The 25,092-nt window shown below is 32.4% G+C and overlaps 1 protein-coding gene across 1 annotated transcript; it reads right to left on the reverse strand.

Moving 5' to 3' along the window:
* Positions 1-1,173: 1,173 nt before the first annotated feature.
* On the reverse strand, positions 1,174-3,754 carry LOC143915246 (uncharacterized). The gene is made up of 2 exons (XM_077435797.1): positions 3,443-3,754; positions 1,174-3,372 (listed from the first exon to the last, which is right to left on the reverse strand). The coding sequence occupies exon 2, from the start codon at positions 3,327-3,329 to the stop codon at positions 2,751-2,753; it is 579 nt and encodes a 192-aa protein (XP_077291923.1). The 5' UTR covers positions 3,330-3,372; positions 3,443-3,754; the 3' UTR covers positions 1,174-2,750.
* Positions 3,755-25,092: the final 21,338 nt, after the last annotated feature.

Genomic DNA, 25,092 nt, shown 5'->3' on the forward strand with positions numbered 1-25,092 from the left:
TGTATATTATCTACATAATATCATTTTATCATAAAGGTAGGCTTAAAATTTTGAATGAGTACTATGCAACAGAGTAAAAAGGTATAGAAAAGGTTTCAGCCATATTATGTTATATACATACATATGGATACGTAAGTTCGGACTTTAGCAGTCGTCTCACGTTTCTGAAACACCGATAGCTACTTTGCGAAGTAAGGAACCTGCTACCTGGGGTGGTTTTCTGCACAAACACCAAAAAAAGAATGAAAATTGTGGTCTTAAAGAGAACAGATTGAAAATCACTCGACATCGATTCGAAACGAACTGAACTGAATTACCCACCTATCTAAAAGTATTAACATAATAAATGAATATTTTATTTAAATCGATCGAATGTAATATTCATTTATTTTTGGATATAAATTCATTTGACGTTTAATAACATTGTATGGGTATACAGTGTGCGATGTACAAACGTAAACGAAACTACTTCATCTCTTCTCGCTTGAAAGCGAAGCAATTAGCAGTTTATTATCAGTCTGCGGTGTGGCGCTAACGTCATAATTAACTTTGTCTTGTTGCATTTGATATCACCATAAATTATTCATTAGTTTTATGGAATTGAATTACACCATGATACATCCATTTTAAAATGGGTTATTAAGCAAATCTGACGCTGTGTAATAATTTATTATAATGATTATTACACGAAGTTATGTGGATTGTGTGAGAAGATTTAATACTTTCTCGTTATGAAATTAGCCTCGATTATACATACATTTTATAGTTATGAATCGTTATAATATATTTTTCTAGTTTTTAAAAGGTTAAATTAATGGAACGTTAGAGTTTGGGGTCATCAAAAAATATTTATCAACGATTATATACCTATACATATGTACATAGCTGCTGTATTTGAAAAAACATTATGATTTTATAACATTGTAAACTAACTCATTTTAAAACAAACAATATCTTTTCTAAGGAAAAAATAGTCAAACATTTCAAAAAGTGATGAGTTATAGATTCCACATTGTTAGAGACGAATATTTAGGAATGAAGAATTATAAAATATATAGGTTCATACATATGTACATACCAGTGGCGTGCGGTGACTTTTCAAACAAGGGATGCTGTCTCTTGTTTGAAAAAAAAAACCGACCAATTTATTTTTTAAAATTTTATTTTATTCTTCGTTCCTTTTTACAAAATTCATCGATAACCGCATCATAGAATTTTTTATTGTTTTTTAAATTTGACATTATTTTCTTTTCGATTGCAATTTTAGTAAGACCAGAGAGTCTTTCTTCACTTTGACTACTTCTGGTGAACGTTTTAATTCTTTTCATAGTCGAAAATGATCGTTCAGCCGATGCGCTCGTGGAAGGTATCGTACAAATTAATTGTATTAAACTAAATACTTGTTCCAAAACTTCTATTAGATCATCTTTCACAATTAATTCCTTTACGTCATTTATAGATTTCAAATGAAAATCTTGCGTTGAGTACATGTAAATTAATTCGCTTTTTAATTTCATCAAATCAAATTATTTTCCATAAGTTAGGTGGAGTGATTTAAATAGGATATCTGGAAAATTATTTTCATATTCTTTAAATTTTTTGACGTTAAAAAAAATTAAAAGAAATTTTAAATTTTCGATATCTCGAAATCGATTGGTTGTATTTACTGAAAGAGTTTCTAAAATTTCAGAATAGTGAAGTTTATACGTTGTTTTCACATCTTCTTCACATTCAGCATATTTTCTTTTTCTATTAAAATTTTTAGTTATTACTTTGTTCCACAATGAATCAAAATCGTCTTTTTTGTTATCTAAATATTTTACAAATTTTTTAATTTCACTTACGCAATACGATATGTCAAAGGTTTTTTTTTGTAAAATTTCAAATAAAAAATCTGCCGAATTAAATATTGCAGAAAATAAATGCAAATTGAAATTGAATTCAAACTCTTTTAAATAACGATGAAGGACTTCAGCATTTATGACAGCATCAGTATCCCATTCGTCTTCATCATTAATTATTTGATTAAATATTTCCATTAATTCTGTTTGATATTCTAATACCATATTTAAAATTTTGCTATTGTAGTTCCATCGTGTAGGGGCAGCAGTGGGAAATCGTTTTTTTATTTGACAATCGAGAAGGGAAATTCTTCTTGAAGACTTACAAAAAAAAGTTGAAAATGACAACATACGGCTGAAAAAACGTTTGCATCCGGATATATGGTTAACAGATTGCGACAAAACTAAATTCAATCTCTGAGCGTAACAATGGACAAATAAAGAATTAGGACAAATATCTCGAATTTTTCGTTGCACTCCATTATGCTCCCCGGACATTACAGCCGCTCCATCATACGTTTGTGCAATTAATTTGTCCAAACAACCAAATTCTTCCAAGGTCTCACGTATGTGCTGAAAAAGAGAATTAGCTGTTCTATTGGGACTAACATCGACAAATCCAACTAATCTCTCCTGAATTTCATTGTTTTCATCTACATATCTAAAAATAGTAGATAGCTGAGCTTTGCGACTGATATCTGTAGATTCGTCCACAATTATGGAAACAAATTTTGATGCACGTATTTCAGTTTTAATCTCATCTAGCAAGACTTTTGATATTGCGGATACCAAGTCATTTTGTATATGGTTCGATAATCCAGTAAACACCGTAGAGTTATCTAAATGAGTTTTCAATTTTATGTCTGATTCACTCAACAGATACAGCAATTCAATATAATTCCCTCTATTTTACGATTCCTGGTGTTCAAAATGTCCTCGTAAAGGTTGTTCTTGTTTTGCTAAAAAACAGATCGCGCTTATTAATTTCGACAAAATGTATCTATTTGCAGTAACTTCTTTGTTGTGCATTTCAATATTTGCTTTAAATTGAGCACTTAAAAAATTTTCTATACGAGGTCCCTTTCCAAATTTTTTAAATTGAGCAGCAGAACATATGTGAGCTTGAGAACATTCATGTCTCTTGCGCGATTTACTTAAATTGTTTAGGTCAGAAAATCCAAATTTACTCCAGACATTCACTTCTTGAGAAAATAAAATACATGGCCAACAGAATAATTTCGTTAAGTGAGCACATCCACAAATCCATGAAATTTTTTCGTATGTTTCTGTGTTAAAATACCTTTTAAATGTTTTTGTTTTAGACTGAATATTTAATATTGGTGTGGGTTTGGGGCTCTTAACAATAATCTCCTTTTCATTAAATGGGAGAGAAGCAAATCTTCTTTTCAGCACATTTTCAATTAAACAATTGCAATTATTATTGATCTCGACGACAAGTCCACTCTCATTGTTATTTTCGATATCCATATTAAAGGCAATAATGAAAACTCGTAAGTAGTGGAACAGTAAACTAAAAATAAAGTTAGACGAAACTAATTAAAATGAAAACTTAATTCAAAAGTAAAAAATAACCAACTTACAGTATAAATGATTAACTTCGTCTAAAGAAATGAATCGGCTAGCTTTTTGATAAATAACTTGGGGCGTAGCGTGCGGAAATATCGATCAACAGCGGCTTCCAAGTGAAACTCAATAGATAAGCAAACAGAGAAACCGAATCCACCGTAGAGGTTAAACAAGTGTCAACGCGTCCGCGCGAATAAGACAGCCTCATAGTGCGCATGCGCAAATGGGATCGGTATCGACTCCGAATCCATGACGCGGGCGCACTTCAGTCAGCGTCTACACCCGTCACTCGCCTGTGGCCGGCCGGCCGCCCGCCTATGCGAATCCTTAATAAAAATTATCAAAAGATCCTATATAATGCATCATGTAACAAAAAACACGTGATATGTGAAATATATATATATATATATACTCATAAACTACATCATAATCACGTACATCACTAAGAATACATCGAAGCGAAATTCAAATATTTATTAAAAATACTCTTGGCTTTTTAAAGTTATAGGGGATGCGCCGCATCCACCGCATCCATGGACCGCACGCCACTGGTACATACCTACTACATATGTATGAACCTATATATTTTATAATTCTTCATTCCTAAATATTCGTCTCTTAGTATGTATCCGATATTCAAGCTTTTTAATCCTGGTGAAATCTAAATTTGGAATAGGTATGTATGCACATGTATGTGTGTATTTTATGTACATATGTGTATATTGTATGTATGTGTATATTGTATGCATGTGTATATTGTATGTATGTGTATATTGTATGTATGTCGATACATAAGTGAAAAGGAAATTTTAAAAAACACAATTCATAAACTATCATCAAATCATTTCAGAAACCTGAGAGGAAGAATATTTTTTTATGCGTGAAAACAGTATCTCCAATTACTAGGTTATTCCATTTTCACCGGAGATAATCCAAATTCTGTAATTTATATGTATATATAATATGTAGATATGTAGTGAATAACCAAAGTTTAAAATCTCTATGTATATTGGAAATTAAATAATTATGAATTACGTTTTTTCCTCATTTAAGTTATACTTTCACTAGTAGAAGTATCATTTCATCTACTAAGTCGGTTAAATCATATCACACTAATTAGGCCATTGAAAATTTTCTGTCAACCCGTATGCTAGATCTAATAGCACCAATTGGATGAAAGGACTGTCTAATTTATGAAATATCGGGCATTTCATTCGGGAATCAAATGAAGCTGTATTTGGACAAACTGCAAAATTTGGTCTAACATCATTAAATTTTATTTCTGATGTAATTAAGCATTTATAAACTGAAGAAGATATGGATATATTTTTGTTTGATATAGAAGAAGAAGACCCAACATTAGAGTTAAATGTAAAGTATTCACAATATGAATGCCCTAAAACACCAGTAAAAATATACTTTCACCGCTAGTATGAAATCACTGTAAGATATGTACATATATGTATGTATGTACATATACATATATTACAGTGATTTCACACAATCACTGTAAGATATATACAAAATCAGTGTATGTATGTACATTATGACCTGATGATGAAGGATTCAAGTATGGTATGATGTTAATTTGCATTGAGAGTATGAAGTGGACTTCCGTAGCCGGTACCGTGTCGATAAAAGTGCCCGCGTGTATCGAGAAAAGCGGTGCAACGGTCTCGTAAAGATGAAAAGCGTAATTTTCCATTTATTCCCAGTCGGCGATAAAACGTCCATCGCCGCAATAAAAATCATCTGCGGCTGCGGCCTCTCTCCTCCTCTTCCCCACTTCATAAGTCACCGGCGAGGTTTACGACTCCCGCGCTCTCTCTCACTCTCTCCCTCTCCATTTTCATCCCCCGCCCTTCCATTTTCATCCATTCGCAAAGTTTTTTACGGTCAGAGTAATTCGACAATTTACAAGTTTCGGGCCCCGGGACGCTCCTATCCCGTGCGTGGAAAAATCGAAATCTGAACGTGCCGTTAGCGCGTCGTTTTTCCGGAGTCAGGCACTTTCCAAACATTCACACTCTCCTATCCCGCCCCTATAAAGATTGCTATGTTGAGGATATACTTTCACTTATGTGCCAAATATTATTTTTTTATCATAAAAGCGATTTACATTTTCATTTGCATTACATATAAAGTTCAATGCAATATGTAGTAATTATGTATATGTAAGTTTCCCGCAAGAAATGACGGTAGTATGTACTTATGTTATAGTAGTACCTAGATATATTACTCTCTGTATTTGAAAAAAATATAGATAATTTTGGTTACAAAATATGGTAGACAGGCTTATTGAAACATAGCTGTTTTGTTTAATATTATGTATAAAATGTATTATGATCATTTATAAAAATATTGTAGGCTTTTGAGATTTTTTTCTTATTATTCTGTTCACTAATATTAAAATAAGATAATACTATAATTACTTACAAAAAATAAATAAACAAAATTTTAATATAGAAAATGATTACTATATCAGTAACCATTAATATATATATATATATATATATATATATATATATATATATATATATATATATATACATATATATATATATATATATATATATATATATATATATATATATATATATATATATATATATATATATATATATATATATATATATATATATATATATATATATATATATATATATATATATACAATAGCTTAAGTACATTTCTTAAGCCAAATTATTCATTTGTATTAATTATTCTTGCAAGTAAAATATTTATTATTATTTACATATTTTTTATAATATATTTTTTATAATATATTTTTTATAATACATTTTTTATACATATTTTTTAGTGTTTGAAATTTAATTATTCTTAATTCTAAGATTTAATGAAGCATTTTATGAAGATTTCAAGTTACAAATGTGTTACTGATTTTAGATATACAATTAAGTTTTATTTTTTAGTTTTTATTTAATTTAATTTCATACATTAGCAAGTAAATATAACATGTCATGTAATATGTAAGATGTCATGCGTTAAAAATATAAATAGTACTTAACGCTTACGCCAATAACTAATCCACTAGTCACGTCGCACTCTAGTAAACTCTCGTTCATCGAATGGGAATTTTCCGTATCGTGTTGACTTTTCGCCATGATATCGATGCCATTAAGTGACACGTGGCTTAATCACGCCCCACGGAGGAAAATGTCAGTGCCGTGCCACACATAAGGCATCACACGACACACGTATTGAAAACAGGGGTGTAGTTAACACCGCACACACGTATACAACATATCGTCCGTGGGCTTTTTCTCTGGCCGTATTAAAGTGGCATTTGATACGTGGCTGGATATGGAAAGGTATAGGATGGGGGTGGGTGGACTGGGGGGGGGGGTAAGAATAGGTTTTCCGTGCAATAAAAGTGACAAACGATATTGATCCGTGGCACGCTAGCCGCAAATTCGACAATCGCATGCTACCGGTGCATTAGCGCTGCTCGTCCGCGCTAATGCAAAATATACGGCCGGTGCATTTTTAAACCGGTGCTTGCAGTCGCCATTGCAATCGGCCGTAACGGAATACTTCACATAGGGAGTGGGCGGAAAATTGGGATGTGTGTGTGAAGTGTGTGGTCGCTTCCACCCAATTTCGATGAAAAACAAACGGGAAAAACCGATGGAAAATCCGCCGTGTTGTCGTTATCGGCGCCTCTGCGTTTTTCGGACGTTTTTATCTCCGCCTAGGCACTAAAAATAAGGCGGTCGTAAAATGCAAATGCACGACAGAAAAGCCTCCCGCCTTTTCCCCCCTCTCATTCTCTGCACTCTCTGAGTTTCGTCGTGTTATATATATTTTTATTGTTTATTTATATACAAACATAAATAATAAATTGTATTGATGGCGGTCGATGTATGTATACGCGAATTTTTTGGCTCCGTTTTCTCTCTCCCGTGCGTACCCCCCACCATCTTGAATTATTGTTATTGTACCTATAATACTATGTGATTCGCATAAAACATTTTTATTTTGAAGACTGAACATGCTTATTTTCAAATCACAGCAGAGCACTCATGTTGTACGTCATGTTTATTTCGCTATTCGAAACGCACTCTTCGATTCATTGGTGTTGAATTACATATTTCAGTGGACTGGATATGTGGATCACGTATTACATTTTATGGGGTTAAAATTATCGATATCAAATCTAGGTAAAAAATAATGATATACATATTGATTTATTTATGTTATAAATGTATCACCTGTCGTGTAGTGAAATGTTTTGAATTATGAAATCATCAAGAAACAAATCGACTGAATTAAAATAAAAATAAAGTTTGTTGATATCAATTGTTCATAAAGGAAAAATCAGAACGTTTCGTCACTAGAAGTTTGGTTTGGATGGGCATATTTATTATTTATAATTTTTTTATTGTTTTAGTCTTATAATGATGTACTATTCTTCATATTCTTTTTAATCAATTGTAATAATACAGGCTTATCTTTCGGGTCTCTATTTATTTTTAAATAGCACTTCCATCTTAAAGGATGTTACAAAATATTTAGTACATATGTTATTTTTAAATTTTGATTTTAAAATGCTTTTTATTGTCAACTAGCTAAACCCGACATGCGTTGCAATGCCACAATAACACATGCAACTCCCATTCCCGAGTTAAAGTCCTGGTAATCTGACTTATTTAGCGTTTAACAGCGGAAAAATGCAGAACACATTTGAAATTATTCAATTGTTTGTTTATTTTACTCTAACAACGCAGGTGGCGAGGCGAAAACATTTAAAATTATTGCTTTCCAATGCCACTTATTCCCGTTTTTCCCGGTTCCGTTCCCGTTATTGGGCGATTTTTTTTACAGAAACTATCGCGGACATAAAATAACTCCTGTAAGTTTCACCGCAATCGGTTGAATGGTATAGGAACGCACACGTGACAGACAGAGAAACAGACAGGCATTGATTTTTATATATATAGATAAAGTATGTTAACTAAACATCTTATATCTATTACATATAATAATAGTTAACGATCTACTGATCATTTTCTATTTTACATTTTGTTTTTTGTGTTATAGTATTATCATATTTTAATGTTAGTGTACAGCATAACGGGAAGAAAAGCTCAAAAACCTATTTACAATTTTTATATATTCATAATATCAAGTTTCTAAAATGGACAATCTGAAGCAGATTTTTTTTAGGTAATCTGTGTTTATACCTAAAGGTTATAAACATTTTTTTGTAATCACCAAGACTCTTCACAAATGTACATATCATTATGGTTATTAGTGATTCTGTCATAGAATCTGCTGGTTAGTTTGCTAGTAATGTCTATAACTAACGTAATATTATTTCTAGCCTGCAATTTTTTGTGGTTTATATATATGTATGTATGTACATGGGCGTGTTATAAATACATTTTATATAGTTATAACACGATTATTTGATGCAATATATGTATCTGATTCACACTAAATAAATATTTGACACGAGTTTATCGAAAGCAATATTGCAAATTGCTTTAAAAGTTTAAAGCTTAAGTTCTGAAATCGTTACAGATGTAAATTGAGATGAATGATTAACCACGTCCATTTTAAAATAGCTTCAATTGCAACAATTTGCAAAATAAATTTCAAAAAACTACTTCAAACGACACGCGACTAAAATTTCAAGTCATCCACAATAATAGCTCTCCATTTGCAATATTCTTTTTTGCGAGTGTAAAGTGGTTGCAAAATTCATATTCTATGTACAAATAATACTACATACATATATATGTTCATGTACGTATACTATAAACGTATTGATTTCTACAAATTAAATCTCCTATATCGACTTGAAAACTTAAAAGGTTAAATAAATGATGGGGTCTGTATCGTTAGACAGTCGGCGTTAAAGGAAAGAGGGGGTTCGCGAATAAATAATAAAGCACCCACCCTCCCCCGAACAATGCGATAATTGCACGTCTGTGTCATGACTAACGTCTTTAAACGTGCCTTATGAAAGCTTAATAATCGGTTTAGGCGCTTAACCGTGTAATTCTTGCGATCGCGGGCATTCCGACAATTTTGAACGTGGGGTAATTTCAGCCGTAGTTATTGCTCTCGAACGAGGCAGGTCGGTTTTCACTGGAAAACCTTCCTACCGATGAAAATCTCTTCACAATATATCATAGTAGACTTAATATGTAGACTCGAAATAATATTCAATACATACGTATTATTTTCAGACTTCATCTCATCTGGCATAGACTAAATATATCGTATAGTTGTTATACCGCTTTGGAGACTCAATATAGATTTTATTTCTAAACTTCGTGTAAAATGAGAATGATGTAATCGATCCTGAATAGTGATTAATTGGTAAAATTTATAATCAAATCAGGATGTTTTAAATTGAGGGAATTTTGATACAATGATTCAGATTTGATATGTTGAATTGTTGGGTAACTTTACCATATTTTATTTTGTTTTAATAAACATATGTCAGTGACTTTACAGGTTACTTCAATATGAGACTGTGGCCAGATAATATATACATACATAGATAATATGTAGATATATACAAGAAAATTACATATTTTATATAATCATACATACATACAATATGTATATTATATAAAAAAAAACAGCACATTTCATTTTATTTAAAAACATTGATGACAGTCTTCGCGTGCTACCCGAAAATTTAAAGAAACAAAAAATCAAGAAGAAAATAAAAAACTATAACATTAAAAAATTTTATTGATTAAAATTAAACTAAAAGTGAAAAAAACATTAAATATGTATGTATGTATGTAGACTATATTGGCGAATATCTTGGTGAAAATATTGATTTATAAAATACTTCTCACTTTTAGACGAAGAATACTAGGATGATGAATAATAAAACGAGAAAAATAATTTATTATAATACAACAACAACAGTAGCTAAAAAAACTTTTATTTTTATTTTTAATCATCTTATTAGAATCCTCAGTTTGAGAGATACGGTTTATCAAAATTATTTAATATTTAATTTTTTATTTCTTTCTACATTTGTACTTTTAAAAACGTCTTATAAAATTGAAAAATCCAATTTTGGTTTCTCAAATATGTACATACAATATTAAAATGACATAGAATTATTTTGATTGGATATATTTTCCATCTAAATGCTATTTTACTGTATCTACCCATTTAAAGCAAAATTAAATGACTTAAAAGGTCAAAATAAAAAAATGAAGTATTGTTTTGAAAATAAATCTTCTTCCGGTTTACAAATGCTATCCAATACCTTATTTAGTTTGAGTTGGTACATAAAGAATACAAATATGAAATTACATTTTGATATTTTCTAAGAGGAAAAAATCCCACTTCTGTTTTATCAAACTTATTGATATTTTTATTCTTTACATCTAAATTGATACAAAAATACTTTAATTTTCTTATGAAGAGCACACACATTTATATCTCGATGTTCGGAAAAATCGAAGTTTTCCCAAGCATTTACATATTCTATCGTTACGTGAGCAACTTTTTGCTACGCATTGAATCTATTTACAAATTTTGAATATAAGAGGATATTGTTATCTAATCGACCTCTAATATGAGCATCGTTATAATTAAGTTGTAATTTGATACACACTAATAGAACATCGTACAAAATTACACCCGGCACCAGATAAGACGCTTTGATTTTGGGTTCACAATCTCATCGCGCCTCATCTTTGTTCTCAATTCTAGAATGGCGTGTTTAATTAAACGGACGCAATCGTGAGAATGTGCTTTGACGACGGGATATGCGAATTTCGAATTCGTCGACCACCACAAACATACATACGTACATTTATCACTAACCGTATATGAGTGTTTGGTGTATGGGCAAGTGGTCGATTTCGTTTGCACGTACGCCCCGGGAGGATGCGCCGTATATATGTTACATATACGAGTATATCTATGTAAATACATATGTATCTCGGTGCATGTTTTTGCTCTCGTGTTTCGTGTTCAACAAATAGCTGGCGTGCACGTGCACCGGCCCCCGTGTGCACACACGTGTACGTACACGGTCCTCCCCATGCTTACTTGCTTTCGGGGCCGTACAATACCGATACTTCCACTTGCTTACTCACTTACTTGCGGCAATTTATCCGCGAGGCTCTCGCGATCCTCGCACTATTCATTTGAATAATTAACTGTTTAGAATTCCGCTTCGCCCTTGTAATCACAAAATGTTTATGATGCTATTTGTTAAATGGATCGGGAGGGATGTAAGCTCCACGGCCCTCTCTCGAGGCCTACGTATTATACTTACAGGGTTCTCTCTCTCTCTCTCTCTCCTTCTCCACTAAACACATTTGTATACGGTAGGGTCTGGCAGTTGAACGCGCGCGCACACCCGTACACGTGTTGTTTACGTGTGCTTAATTATTTTCGGCGAAATTTGGAACCGGCGGAATTGTTCCATTGACGATTCACATTGCTTAAACTGCACGGTTCCGTTAACATTTGCTTGGAACGATTACGTATTGTTTTGCCCTGTTCGGTTAGCGGGTACTATTGACGGTCTTCGCATTGACTCGATATTACACACATACATATAATTATAGGTTATTCTCCAAGCCTTTTTCTTCTCACTTGCTTTTCCACTCGCTTGTGAGAAGTAAGCTAGAGTATAATGCGATTGTGTGGAATCCGCTTGAAGCAAATTACTCTTTGATGATTGAGAAAGTGCAAAAAGCATTTCTTCGTTTCCTATATAGGAAAGAATATGGATATTACCCATCTCTCTACCCTCCTCCTTTCCTTTTGGGCATGATTGGGTATAATTCTCTTGAACTTCGGAGAAACTTCTCATTAATTCGTTTTGTTCTCCAGCTACTATGTACGTGGTGATACGTTATGCCCGTTGTTGCTAGAACAGTTGGGAAATTACTTACCTATTAATTATGTGCGTGGTAGACATCATCATTTGATAGTCGTACCTCCTGCCCACACAGTTTTTTATCGGATGGCTTATATTCCAAGAGCTATCCGAATTATTAATGAAATCGTTGCTGCCGTGCCTGAATGTAATATTTTCCACTTCGAAGATTGTAGCCTATCGGAGATTATATTAACCTATTTGTCTGGTAGCTTGCGCTTATCACTATTTTCATAATCGGATGTGATATATGAGTGGAATTTTGATCTTTAGATCTTGCGGGGGTGTTTTTTTTTGTTGACTGGTTCTTATATATGTATGTACATACTGGTGGTGTTGTCTGGAGATGCAAGATTTTACTTACTATGCATGTATTCTGTTTATTTGGTATTTTTACTTTATCTGGTATATTATTATAGTGCTATTGTTTTTTATGTACCTACATATGAATTTATGTCTATATATACATACATGTATATATTGTTTTGCTCTCTGTTTCATTTTCGACTATTGTGGTGCATTAGGGATTCCTGTGATGCTACAATGGTCCAAACTTAAATAAATAACATACTCATAATAGTTTTTAGATTTTTGTATGTATAAATATGATAGTGGTCATAATTAGATTGTTGAATAGAGCAATAATGATCTTTATAATACTAATTATAAAGAGTAATAATAAAGAATAAGCTAGCTTGACGACTTACATTTAGTTCACAGTCCTATGCTAAATTTAAAAAAAAATGTACGATATTTTATTATTATTTTTTAAATTATATATTACCATGATACCATTATGAGTTTTACACATAGCGAACACCTATGATAAACATATACAACACTTATGGTAAACAAAACGTGAACATTTATAAATTTATATGTAGGTTATAAATTTAAAATCATATTCAAGTAGTGTAAATAAGTATATACACGTCATTTGAGATCTATAATTCTAATATGTACTATAGATTTTCAAATCTATAATTGCAATTAATTTATTGTGAAATATAATTATCTTTTTCAGTCAAAACGAGAATGAAGTTTTTCGATATAATGTTTTCTTGAATAACTACTCCCTTTGCATTAAAATTAATGTTAAATCTCAGTTTTCGGTTTTGTGATTATACTCTACATAATATGAAACAATATATGTACATATAACTGAAAGGAAGTAGGGGAATCGAAAGTGCGGTTGGTTGAGTATTCGAATTAAATTTGTAGCCTTAAGCATGTTTGATTTTAATATCCAAATTTAATGCAAAATACCCTCGGGGTATCGGTTCTGAATTTTCCCGGTGTGAAACCGGAATTTATTGCGAAGCGGTTGCACATTTTTCCGCTCGGTTTCGGTGGGCTGACGCGCGCCGAGACATTTAACTGGGAAAAACCAATTTTCCTCCCATTCGACGGCGAATTTTCGAAAGTCGCGCGTCGCAGTAAAGTCTCTTATGCAAATGTGGATGCGGATGCGGCCAGCGCAACCGACTCTATCCGGAATTTACTGCAATTGGATGCGACGTGCGCTGCGCTTTTAAACTGCGTTTCAGATTGCGAGGTTTGCGCTTTTGACGCGTTCAAATCTCCCGACGCCAGACCCTGCTGCATGCATTCACTCGTTGAAATATTCAAAGCAATGCCATATCCTTTTATTTCACATTAAATTATATTACCTTAGATCCGGACGCTTCCTTACTGAAATTAATATTATATTACATTAAAGTGTAACTTAAACTGATTTGAGTTGACTCAAAAATGATTTACTAGTTCCATTTGCATAAATGGTGCTGCAAGGTTGTCTCCTTATGTATTGGACAATATCTGCCATTGTTTCGTCAGAGAAATAATCGTAAAATGAATGAAAAAATAGTACATACGAGATTATCAAATATTTTTGACTAGAATATTAATATTTTAACAATATTTTTTTCCAATCTTCAACAGTCCAGTATTGATGTTCCCGAGCCCAATGTAGATGCTTTTTTTTCATCTTTTGGGGACAGTTTCGGCTTTTTCCGGCTCTTAATGTCAACTTCGCGAATTCTGTTTTCCACCGTCCGTGTCGAAATCTCAATACCCTCCTCATTTAGAATAGCCTGAACACCTTTATTATGCACACAATGACTCTCTTAAGCCGTAGTGATAGTTTTTCGATCCATTCTCGTGGTTTTTCGTTTTTTCCCACAGTCGATGCGTAGGGTAGCAGTTGGAGGAACACCCAATCGCGCCAATTATACAATATTTGACACTGAAGGGGGAGAAACATTATTTTTTTTCGCAATTTCTCTGAAACTGTATGTCCTTTCACCAATAAGCGTTGCGATAATTTGAAATTGTTTTATTTGGAGCCATTTAAAAAAAATGTTTTTGATTAAAAATTAAATATAAAATTGAAGCGAACGTAAAAAAATCAACTATACACAATAATATTAATTTACAACTTATATTTAATATAGTTTGAAATTAATTAAAGCTTTTGTCTATTTTTAGTTAGTAAGTAAAATTTTGCGATGCGTGTTGACAGCGAAAACTGGCCGTAAACTGATTTTTTAAATTTAGAGTTAAAATAAGAAGAGGTTAGTAATATGTAAATACGTGTTTCCCACATTTTTGTCACATATGGCAAATTACTCTAGTGGAAAAAGTATTTTGTAATACGTCTGTATGTACATTTCATGTTCTCTATTATCTACAAAAAAGTGAAGCTTATAATATGATGATCGTTTTCGTATATTATGAACTGATATTTCGTGTATTATGATAATCGTTTTCGTTCACCCATTATAAATTTAGTGTGCCACAACGAAAGAATTATAAATTTCTCTATTTATTACAAACAAAAACCAAATATTTATTTTAGAAGGTAGGTACATATGTATCTTCTTTGTTAGGATAAAAGATTTTTGTAATTAGTGAAAGTTTTGATTAATTATGAAAACCTCTATTCGATAAAACGAGGTTTAAACGTGTTTATTGATATGAAAATATAATAGCCGGCAGCGTGGCTCGGTCGTTAAGCTTCTGCTTAACACTGAGAGGCGCCGAGTTCGATCCCTTGAGCTGACCTCGATTGAAAAGAATTTTTCTGAGTATATCTGTAATGCTGTTGGTCAGACCAGGATTTGTGACTCCTGGTTGATCGTTTCCTATCAGAGTTTGCCAATTTTCTCTGATTTCATTGTTGAAACGATTCCCGATTAAAAATTGGCTAAAAATCCTTCCTACCCACTATGTCACCACTATTTGAGTATGATTAATGTAAATATTACAATAAAAATGTATGTACAATTCATAGATGTCTCGTTAATTGTCGAGTTTAAGTCAGTGTCTCGTAATTTAGCGACTTATATAATAAAAAAAAATGCTGTATTGTTTGTAATTTGGCCAGGAAGGCGCATTGGGGTTTACCTGTAATGCCTTCCTGGTATGAAATAAAAAAAATAAAAAAAAAAAAAAATAAAATACATACTGTTTTATAAATTTGTATAGAAATGAAGTACTTTTAACGAACTCTCACCAATGTATATAAATAGCGTTAAAAAGTGGCGAAAGCCAAAGCTAAAGCGCCAGTTGTCAAAATCAATACCAAAACGAATAAATAACGATTTCAACGCTAAAGCGTCTCACTGTATTACAACACTAAATCGTATATTTATTTTTAAATTGAATAAAAACGAGTATGATATGTTGGATGCTTGTTCGAATACGACGGGAACACTCTATGTGTCAGAGGAGGTTATTTTAAACCTTTTTCTGTGTTGTTTGAGCTGCAAATTAGCTGCGAGTGTTTAAGAAGAGTGGATTGATTTATTTGTATCAATGCTTATAGTGGATTGAATAGACTCTTACGAACAATAATTTCCAAAATTAATTTCGCTAAATAGTCTAATTTCAAAATTTTCCCAACGAATCATTATCTTCTTATTATTTGTTTGTTTAGTGAACGATTTGTCAAAAGATGGGCTACGTATCCGTCGTATTTTGCTTCTCGGAAATCTCCGACTTTTCCGTGCCAAAATATGCGAATGTCAATTAGACACGCTCTTGCTCTTGACCAGAAACGAAATCACACCGCCGTAAGCTAAAACTACTATAAATTACAGCCTTATTATAGCAATGAGCTTTATGTAATAGTTATCCATTAGTTGAGTTTTCCTTAGACTTCAATCGTACCGCGAAAACTACTATGAATTACATATGAAATAACCAGTCTTAGCAATATAATTCCTAAGAAATATAATTCCATAATTTTTATCTGCGTTACTGTATTGTTTCCTATTGATATACAAACCGTTTTTTTTTTAACTTGAAAAATCTCTTTTATTATTAAACACATAATATTATTAAGTTTATTAATAATCTTTAGATTTATAAAGTTCTTATTTTTTCAATGTACATATGTATAATCATTACATCCGCACAAATCTTATATATATAATAGTTGTCTCATGCGTGTGTACGAAGTACTCGCTGTTAACACCACGCTCCGTCTCTTTCTCCCGTTGGAATCGTATATCGTAGAAAGAGACGCGGCATAGCACTTTATTCACATGATCGGCCGACAAAAACAAAATATTTTTTTTTCAAAAATATTAATTAAATTTAAAATTATTAATTCCGTTGATCCGAATGCGATATTTTACCGAGTGCACAATTATTTCCACACAGGTCACCAGTATATTATAACATTGCGCTAATACTATTTTTAATGTGATATTATTACTACCTACCTACTAGTCATATTGAATATTTGAATTCGAATGGTTTGTATGTAAATATAATACATATGTACATACGTAAGTATCACAAAGTTTAATTTTTCTTATACATAATGATAGTTGCACTCTTTTCAACTGAACTCTGGGTTCGAATGGGTTTTTTAACTCGCGATTAGTGATATTCATTTATGGAATAAAAATGTGATAAAAATCAAAAGGTAAAATTAAAAATTTGACCACACACGATTTTAATGTCAGATTTGCATCTAAAATACTTCTTGGTCGACGTTCATTTCTTGGTCGTCGTTTTGACGTTCGCGCGGTCCAGGTTCACGGATCGGTTAATTCGGTTTGTGTGTTCTTTTCAACAGCGAATATTCTTGTCATATTTCCCAGAATCCCTCTTTGACGACTTTCTCGAATGATGTTGAATTTTCGGCGGCATACTTTCTTTTTTTTTATTTTAGGAAAATTTCAACGCGCCTCCGAACATGTAGACCACCGAGGACCGATTGAACATACTTATGTACATACATTCAAATATGTATGTATATGTAGTTTTGAGTGTATTACAGAGAAATATTCCTCGCATGTCGTGCAGGTAATTAGTGGCATCAGGTGATATCTTCGAGAATTCACACGAGATCAAAAGGAGACCGTCGCGTTGACAAAAACGCTTTTCTTCATTTTTCCTGTATTTCGCCACCGTCTTGTTATATTTTTTTTACGCTTTGAGTCGACTTTGATCTTGAAATTACAATGACTTCTCGCCGCTTCCATCATCGTCTCTAATTGACGTTCGTATTTTTATACGAATAAATCAAACGGCGGATGACGCGAGATTGGCATAATTTACGATTGCGACCTCCTAACGTGAAACACCTGATTGATAAATAAATCGCTTTTAATAACAAAGTGCAATATAAATAATCACAGTCACAACCTTGCGCCATACAGATATACGGTTAAATTCAATATTTTTTTTACCGAAATTTATAAATATATTTTTGAGAAATTTATTGTATTGAAAATATAAATAGCGGCAATTCTTCATGTCATATAAAGTTTTTACTTTTTATTAGAATTTGATTGAAAATAGCTTAGAAGAATTTACAAGGTGGCTCGAAAAGTCATTTTGATCATAAATCTTTGCAACTGTATCATATAACATCACAATATGTATTTTAATATATTTTTATTATTATCCAAATCAATAACAGTAATATCTTATATAAATTACTTTTATTAAGATTTTTTAAAAATTTGAAATACTTAAGTTATTTATCATCATTCAGCATTCACTGTTGGATGAAGGTTTCTATAATATCTCTGTTTTGGGTAAATCTCATCCATTCCATCCCACATATTTTTCTGATTTCATTCATCCATATTCCCTGTGGTCTTCTTTGCATCATTTTACATTCTTTCGGTACCATTAGAGCACTTATTTCGTCCATTTATCGTCCGTTCTTCTAGTTACGTGACCCACCTTATTGCTATTTCAATATACTTATCTTCACTATTACATTAAGCACCTTTGTTACATTTCAACCCACGTATTCCGTTTTCTTTCTCTCCTCGTTATGCCAAGCATACAGCGTTCTATACTTATTTTGAGTGCAACTAGAAGTATTCTAATCTTCAATGCCCAACTTTCGAATGTATACGAATTTAAAATATTTAACTGAAATATAAGACAACGCCTGCCTAAACTATAATTATGTTTAAAAAATGTAAATCGATTAAACGGACCCATTTCATGTCTTATATACATACAAGAAGGTGGAATATTTTATTCAAAAACAATTTTTTCAATTGAGTCAACGTACACATAATATTTTCAATTTAAAAAATTCAGCAAGGAGCTCAACGAACTATAAAATCTCATAAATAATTTGATTAGAATGAACGCGTGAATTTAATATACATTTTTACACAGCTCATAAATTAGCGCTTTTGTATTACACAATCTTGTCTATTCAATTCAAATCGATCTTTGTCTCCGTTTCGTCCCCGCAAATTGCAATTCCCGACGATACGATCGTCTCATTAATATTTAACGCATTGCGTACCACTAATAACTAACTGCTTATCACCTCGAACATAAATAATGATGCCTCCGGAGATAATCGACTCGTTAATTCGGAACCCACTCTCGTGACATACAAGCCAGCTGCCGTTAGAAAAAATACACATGGTAGTAATCGAGATCGATTATGCAATTTTTTGGTTATAATGAGTGTACGTGTCATGATGAAATGTAACACCTCGTGGTGTTTGGCGAGCATGTCGATGGTCTAACAGTTGTTCTAACAGTGTGGGCCGGGTGGTGCCAGGCAGTCTGCCGAGTCGACCCACTCCCACTTGTTTGCAAACTACGTCATTGCCGTCAACTTTGGTAGATTCGCAGAACCACAGATGTCGCTGCCGATACCAATTTTCGCACGTGCGAAAATTTAATATATACCCGCGTGGCGACCGGGAAAATGGGAAAATTCTTTCGGCTTACAAGAAATGATGAATTTTCATAACTGATTAGTTCAGTTCTAAGCTTTTCGTATTTTTTTTTAATTGCATTTGTCTCAGTTTGGTCGAGAAGTCTTTCAATACATACTAATAATTAAAATTAAAAATGGCTAATTTCGACATTCGCTATTACAATAGAAAAATATCACAAATAAGGTTTCGCCCACGCATATAATAGCTTATTTTTATCATAAAGAAATGCAAATTAGATTTTGGATTCAAGCGCGTAGTATATTGTATTTCATTTGGTTTCGTTTGAATATTTTATTTTAAAATATGTAATTGGTTTTTAAATTAAATTTGTGCAAAGCAAACGTTCTTGTGTTTTTGTATTTTAATTGATTTTTGATATTAGAATCCCCTGATTTGAATACAGAAAACATTATTTAAATTTTAGAACATATTTTTTTTCACTATGCCATATGTATGTATTATGTTTCAGTAAAAAATTCAATTAAATAACCATGTATATACATTTTTCTGGAGTTATAAATATTTAAAGTAAATCTATGACATTATTCTAATGTAATTAATTTTAGATAGTCATTGATTTGCACATATACATATATGTATGTATAATATAAATAATATTTACATATAATACTTACGTATGATATTATTAAATATATATGCATTCATTTTAAGTTATTCAAGTGATGCCGATAACTCTCAGTAAATTTTATTTTAGTTTTCAATAGATAGAGAGTGGTTTGCTTCTGACCGTCTAAACGGTCAATTTATTAAGAATCGTGTGTCGAGATATTGCAATTTAGATCACGTAAAGCAACGTGCAAAAGTCACGTATTTTGTTGTATGTTTATTATTAACGAATTCATCCGAAACCCGTTTAACCGGCTCGTAATAGAGGTATAAACACGATTTTGCATCCATTATTCATGCAATAATAAATTTCGCCGTTTGAATTGGTCTGTCCTAAGTTCAGCAGCTGGGACTGCGTCGGAGACGCTCTCTTATCGTTGGGATAAGACCCATGTACATGTTTGCATTAAAACGTTTGTAAATGTACGTGTAGTTGTCTACAATAATAGCCGTTGCCGCAAATAAAGTTGCGGCATCGTTCGTCCCCTTCATGTGCCAAAGTCACGGTCGCTCTAAATCACACGCGAAACATTCGTCTGTCAGCCGTAAATTAGCAACGACCGGACTGGCCAAATTAGACGAAATTATAGCCGGCACGCGGACTATGCCAGTGACGTCTGATGGGACGAAAGACCTCCGGGATAGACGTCCACGTGGATGTCTATCTCGGTGATGACCGGTAGTGATCACTCGAAGTTTATCTTCATATGAATTCATGCGTACTGACACTCATATACCTATATGTACATATATATACATATATGTATATAAACATGAATGTCTGTTTGTGTGTTTGTCTGTCTGTCTCGTATAGGCTCCTAAACCACTCAACTGATTGCGACGGAACTTTCAGGATTTGTTGTATGCATGTCCGGGAAGCTTGCTGTAAAAAAATCACCCAAAAATGGGAATGAGTGGCATTGCAACGCAATAATTTCAAATATTTTCGCATCGCGACCTGCATTGTTAGGGTAAAATAAACAAACAGTTAAAGAATTTCAAATGTATTCGCTGCCTGCATTTTTCCGACTAATGGGAACGGAAAAGAGAATGGGAACGGTTATTGCATGCGTTATTGTGACATTGCAACGAATGCCGGGTTCAGTTAGTATTTTATAAAAACTCACAAATTGTTAAATAAAAAAAATGATATGTACATATGTACCTACATTGTACATACATAGTCAGTCCGTATCATTGCGACAAAGTTTAAAATGTATGAAGTCATAGTCAACATCATCATTTACAGCCATTTACCAGCCACTGCTGGATGAAGGTATCTCCAACACGCTTCCATTCGTCTCTATTTTGCGCAACTATTCAACATTCTGTGAATAAACATATGTATATATAACACCATTATAATCATTAACAAATCACAGCCATTCGCCATCTATTGCTGGATGAAGGCCTCTCCAAAGCGCTTCAATTCGTCTCTGCTTTAAGCAACTCTCATCCATGTCATCTCACAATTTTTTTATAATTTCGTCCAGTCATCTTCCTTGCGGCTGTCCTTTCACCCTTTCACATTCTCTCGAGTACCATTCCAGTATTTTCTTTCATCCATTTACATAACTTCCGTTTAAGCTACGTGACCCACCCATAACCGTTTCAATCTCTCAAATCACCACACTATGTATGTATATCCTTGGCATTCTTTTCAGCCACGTATTCCGTTTCCTTTCTCTTCTCTTTATACAGAACATGCAGCGTTCCATACTTCGTTAAGTGCATTGGAGTGCATGTAAAATTTTGTGGTTCATGTCTGAGTTTCACAGGCATATGTCAGAATGAAGTGATAAATTAAATTATTGTTAATTCACAAAGTGTTTATACCAAGTCTTAATATTGTAATAATAATATTGGGTCTCAAATTCAGATGTATCGTTGATTGACAAACATAAACTATCGAGTTATCCCTTGCAATAACTGAAGATCAATCAAATTTTAGAACTATCAATTTTTATCCACGGTTTTTCTAGTTTTTTTTTAATACATACATATGTAGTTATATATTAATTAATTAATAACATTCTTATTTATCTTATTTTCCAATCATGTCAGTTAATTTTAAATCAGGCGATTTTCAGTATTTTCGGATGATTTTATACCAAATTCAAAACCTGTTTATCGTTGCTTTTTATATTCGGTGGCAATCTAGGATTAAAATTATAATTTGCAATGAAGGTCGTCTTTCATTATTCGGTATTCTGCGAAAATTGCCACATTTCAATAACTGTGATAAAAAATAGTTCCCAGTATTCAGATAAAAAAGTAATAACTTTAGAAAAAAAACTATTGGAAAACAAAATGTATTGTAATACAATGAATAATGTCAAATTCTGAAAATCATTTCCATAATCATAATATAAAGTTAATCCACCAATAGAAAGGTATCTCTAAATTAAATTTATAAAATATTTATATACACATGTATGTATGTAATTTGATTCCATTTTTTAAATATTCATACAACAAATTTGTGTTTATTGAAAAGAAAACTTGAAATCTTCCTATTAAATAAATTCATTTATTATTAAGTACTAGTGGTTTAACCCGGCTTCGCTCGGTATTTGTAATATAAACCACTTAAACATGACTAATCTAATAGTAAACATTTTATTAAATTTATTTGAATAATTTTATTTTATATATATTTATTTGAATACTCATTTATTTTTTTGATTAAATTGAACGAACAAACAAACGTATATATATATATATATATATATATATATATATATATATATATATATATATAGTACTGTCTCTTTCGAAATTATGTTTATAACAGAATCCGGTGCCTGGGCCCCTGGAGCTTCGCCCCCAGAGGCTTCGCCCTCGACGGCTGCGCCCCCGGCAGCTTCGAATCCTTTGAATCAAAATCAAAAGCAGAATTGATATTGTCGTCATAGAAACTTACCCGTTTAAAAAGTTCCCAACGAATGTTACATAATACATACATATGTATGTACATATATACAAAGTCTCTTTCCAAATTTTGATAAAAATTTTATTTCCCAGATATTCACTTTAGTAGCAATCAAGTTTAATTTTAGTTTCTTTATCAATTATGAGACGTATGCCAAAAAATTTATTAGTGTTGGCAACCATAAACTAGACAGACTGTCCCTATATATTAATAGAAAACCGTTATAAATAAATCGCCGAACTTTGATCGATCAAACTACATACATTCGACAAATCAAAACACACACAACAACTCTGAATGGCGCTCACTCCCTGCATTTTTTGCCAGCACACCGAATGAAAATTTACAGAAAATAGCACTTATAAGTTGAGATTTTCCATTAGCGGACATGTCCGACTTTGAAACAGCTCAATAATGTAAAATTCGTCGACGAGCAAGTTTTGAATGGACTCACCCCGTTTCGGCGTGAAAGTTCAAACCCGGCCGTGTGTTGAGCCGGCCGGAAAGTTCACGGAGGTTCCTTCAAATAGAACTGTGCTAGTTGATTTGAATGATGGCCAAGCTGTGAGTTTTGCGAGCTCGGTCTCGGGTTCTGTGCCAAGTTCGTTGGCTGTGTCAACGTACTGAGTAGGGACCTTGACCGAACGTCGACACCAACAACCGAACATATCAAGTTTAAGGTCAATAACGCACCCCAAAAATCACTAAACAACGTCTGAACAATGAGAATGTCGAAAATCATCAGTAAATTCGATCATTCGTTAATGGAATCGAGTTTCATCGATCAGTAACATTCGTTACATTTTGAGCTCAAAATGAAGAACCTTAACATTCTGTCTGCCATGACTGGTTGATTATATGTAGGCTTTCAGACAATATGTATTGATTCATTCGTATATTACTGTAGGCTAGAGTTGTATTAACGATGACGTTATTTATATTCGAGCTTGTACACTTTTTATTTGCGTTAAGCCAGCAGCATAGCTCGGTCGTTAAGCTTCTGCCTAACACCGAGAAGCGCCGGGTTCGATCCCATGACTGACCTCGATTGAAAAAGAATTTTTCTGAGTATATCTGTAGTGCTGCTAGTCAGACCTGGATATTCGTGACTCCAGGTCGATCGTTTCTAATCAGAGTTTGCCAATTTTCACTGATTTCATTGTTGAAACGGTTCCCGATTAAAAATTAAAATCCAAAAAAGGTTAAAATCCTTCCTACCTACTATGTCACCACTATTTGAGTATGATTAATGTACAATAAAATGTATGTATAATTCATAGACGTATCGTTAATTTATGAGTTTTCAGTGTCTTGTAATTCAGCGTATAATAAAAATGCTGTATTGTTTGTAATTGGTCGGGAAGGCGCATCGGGGTTTATCTGTAAGGCCTTCCTGGTATAAAATATAAAAGGGAAAGTATAGAAAGTATATAGCAATAGTGGCTTTGAAAAATAGTTTTTCCAAAGTCGAGTATTTTGTGAATCGCTTTAATCGATTCATCAAATTTCATCAAAGTTTTTGGTTACAAATTAGTGAGACACGTACTAAAAATGTGAGTATACATAGTTTGGTATCTTAGAACTGTCATATTTAAATATTTTAAAGATTAAATGTACTTCAGATCAAATGTATGCATTTTGATAGTATACATATGTATATGTATACGAGATAATAATTTCGTTCGCTTTTTTATCTCAAAATATTTTCTGCTAAGATTGTTTCCTTTCCGTAATATTTCCAGATTTAATTTGTGCTTATTGATTGAATATTCTATATATTCTGCGGTAGAATATAGTCTGCCTAAAGAAATTTAATTTAATTAAATTTTAAAAATAATTAAATTTAAGATTATTTTTAAAATATATGTACATATGTATGTATATACGTAAATATGTATAAAAAAATGAATATTTGGATTTAATATAATATATTAATTTATATAATTTATTTTAAATATTGAATTCCAGTAAAAATAGTCTATTAATTCTATATGTATAATG

The sequence above is a fragment of the Arctopsyche grandis genome, chromosome 8, assembly GCF_051622035.1.
Source record: "Arctopsyche grandis isolate Sample6627 chromosome 8, ASM5162203v2, whole genome shotgun sequence".
In the NCBI taxonomy this organism is placed as follows: Eukaryota; Metazoa; Arthropoda; class Insecta; order Trichoptera; family Hydropsychidae; genus Arctopsyche; species Arctopsyche grandis.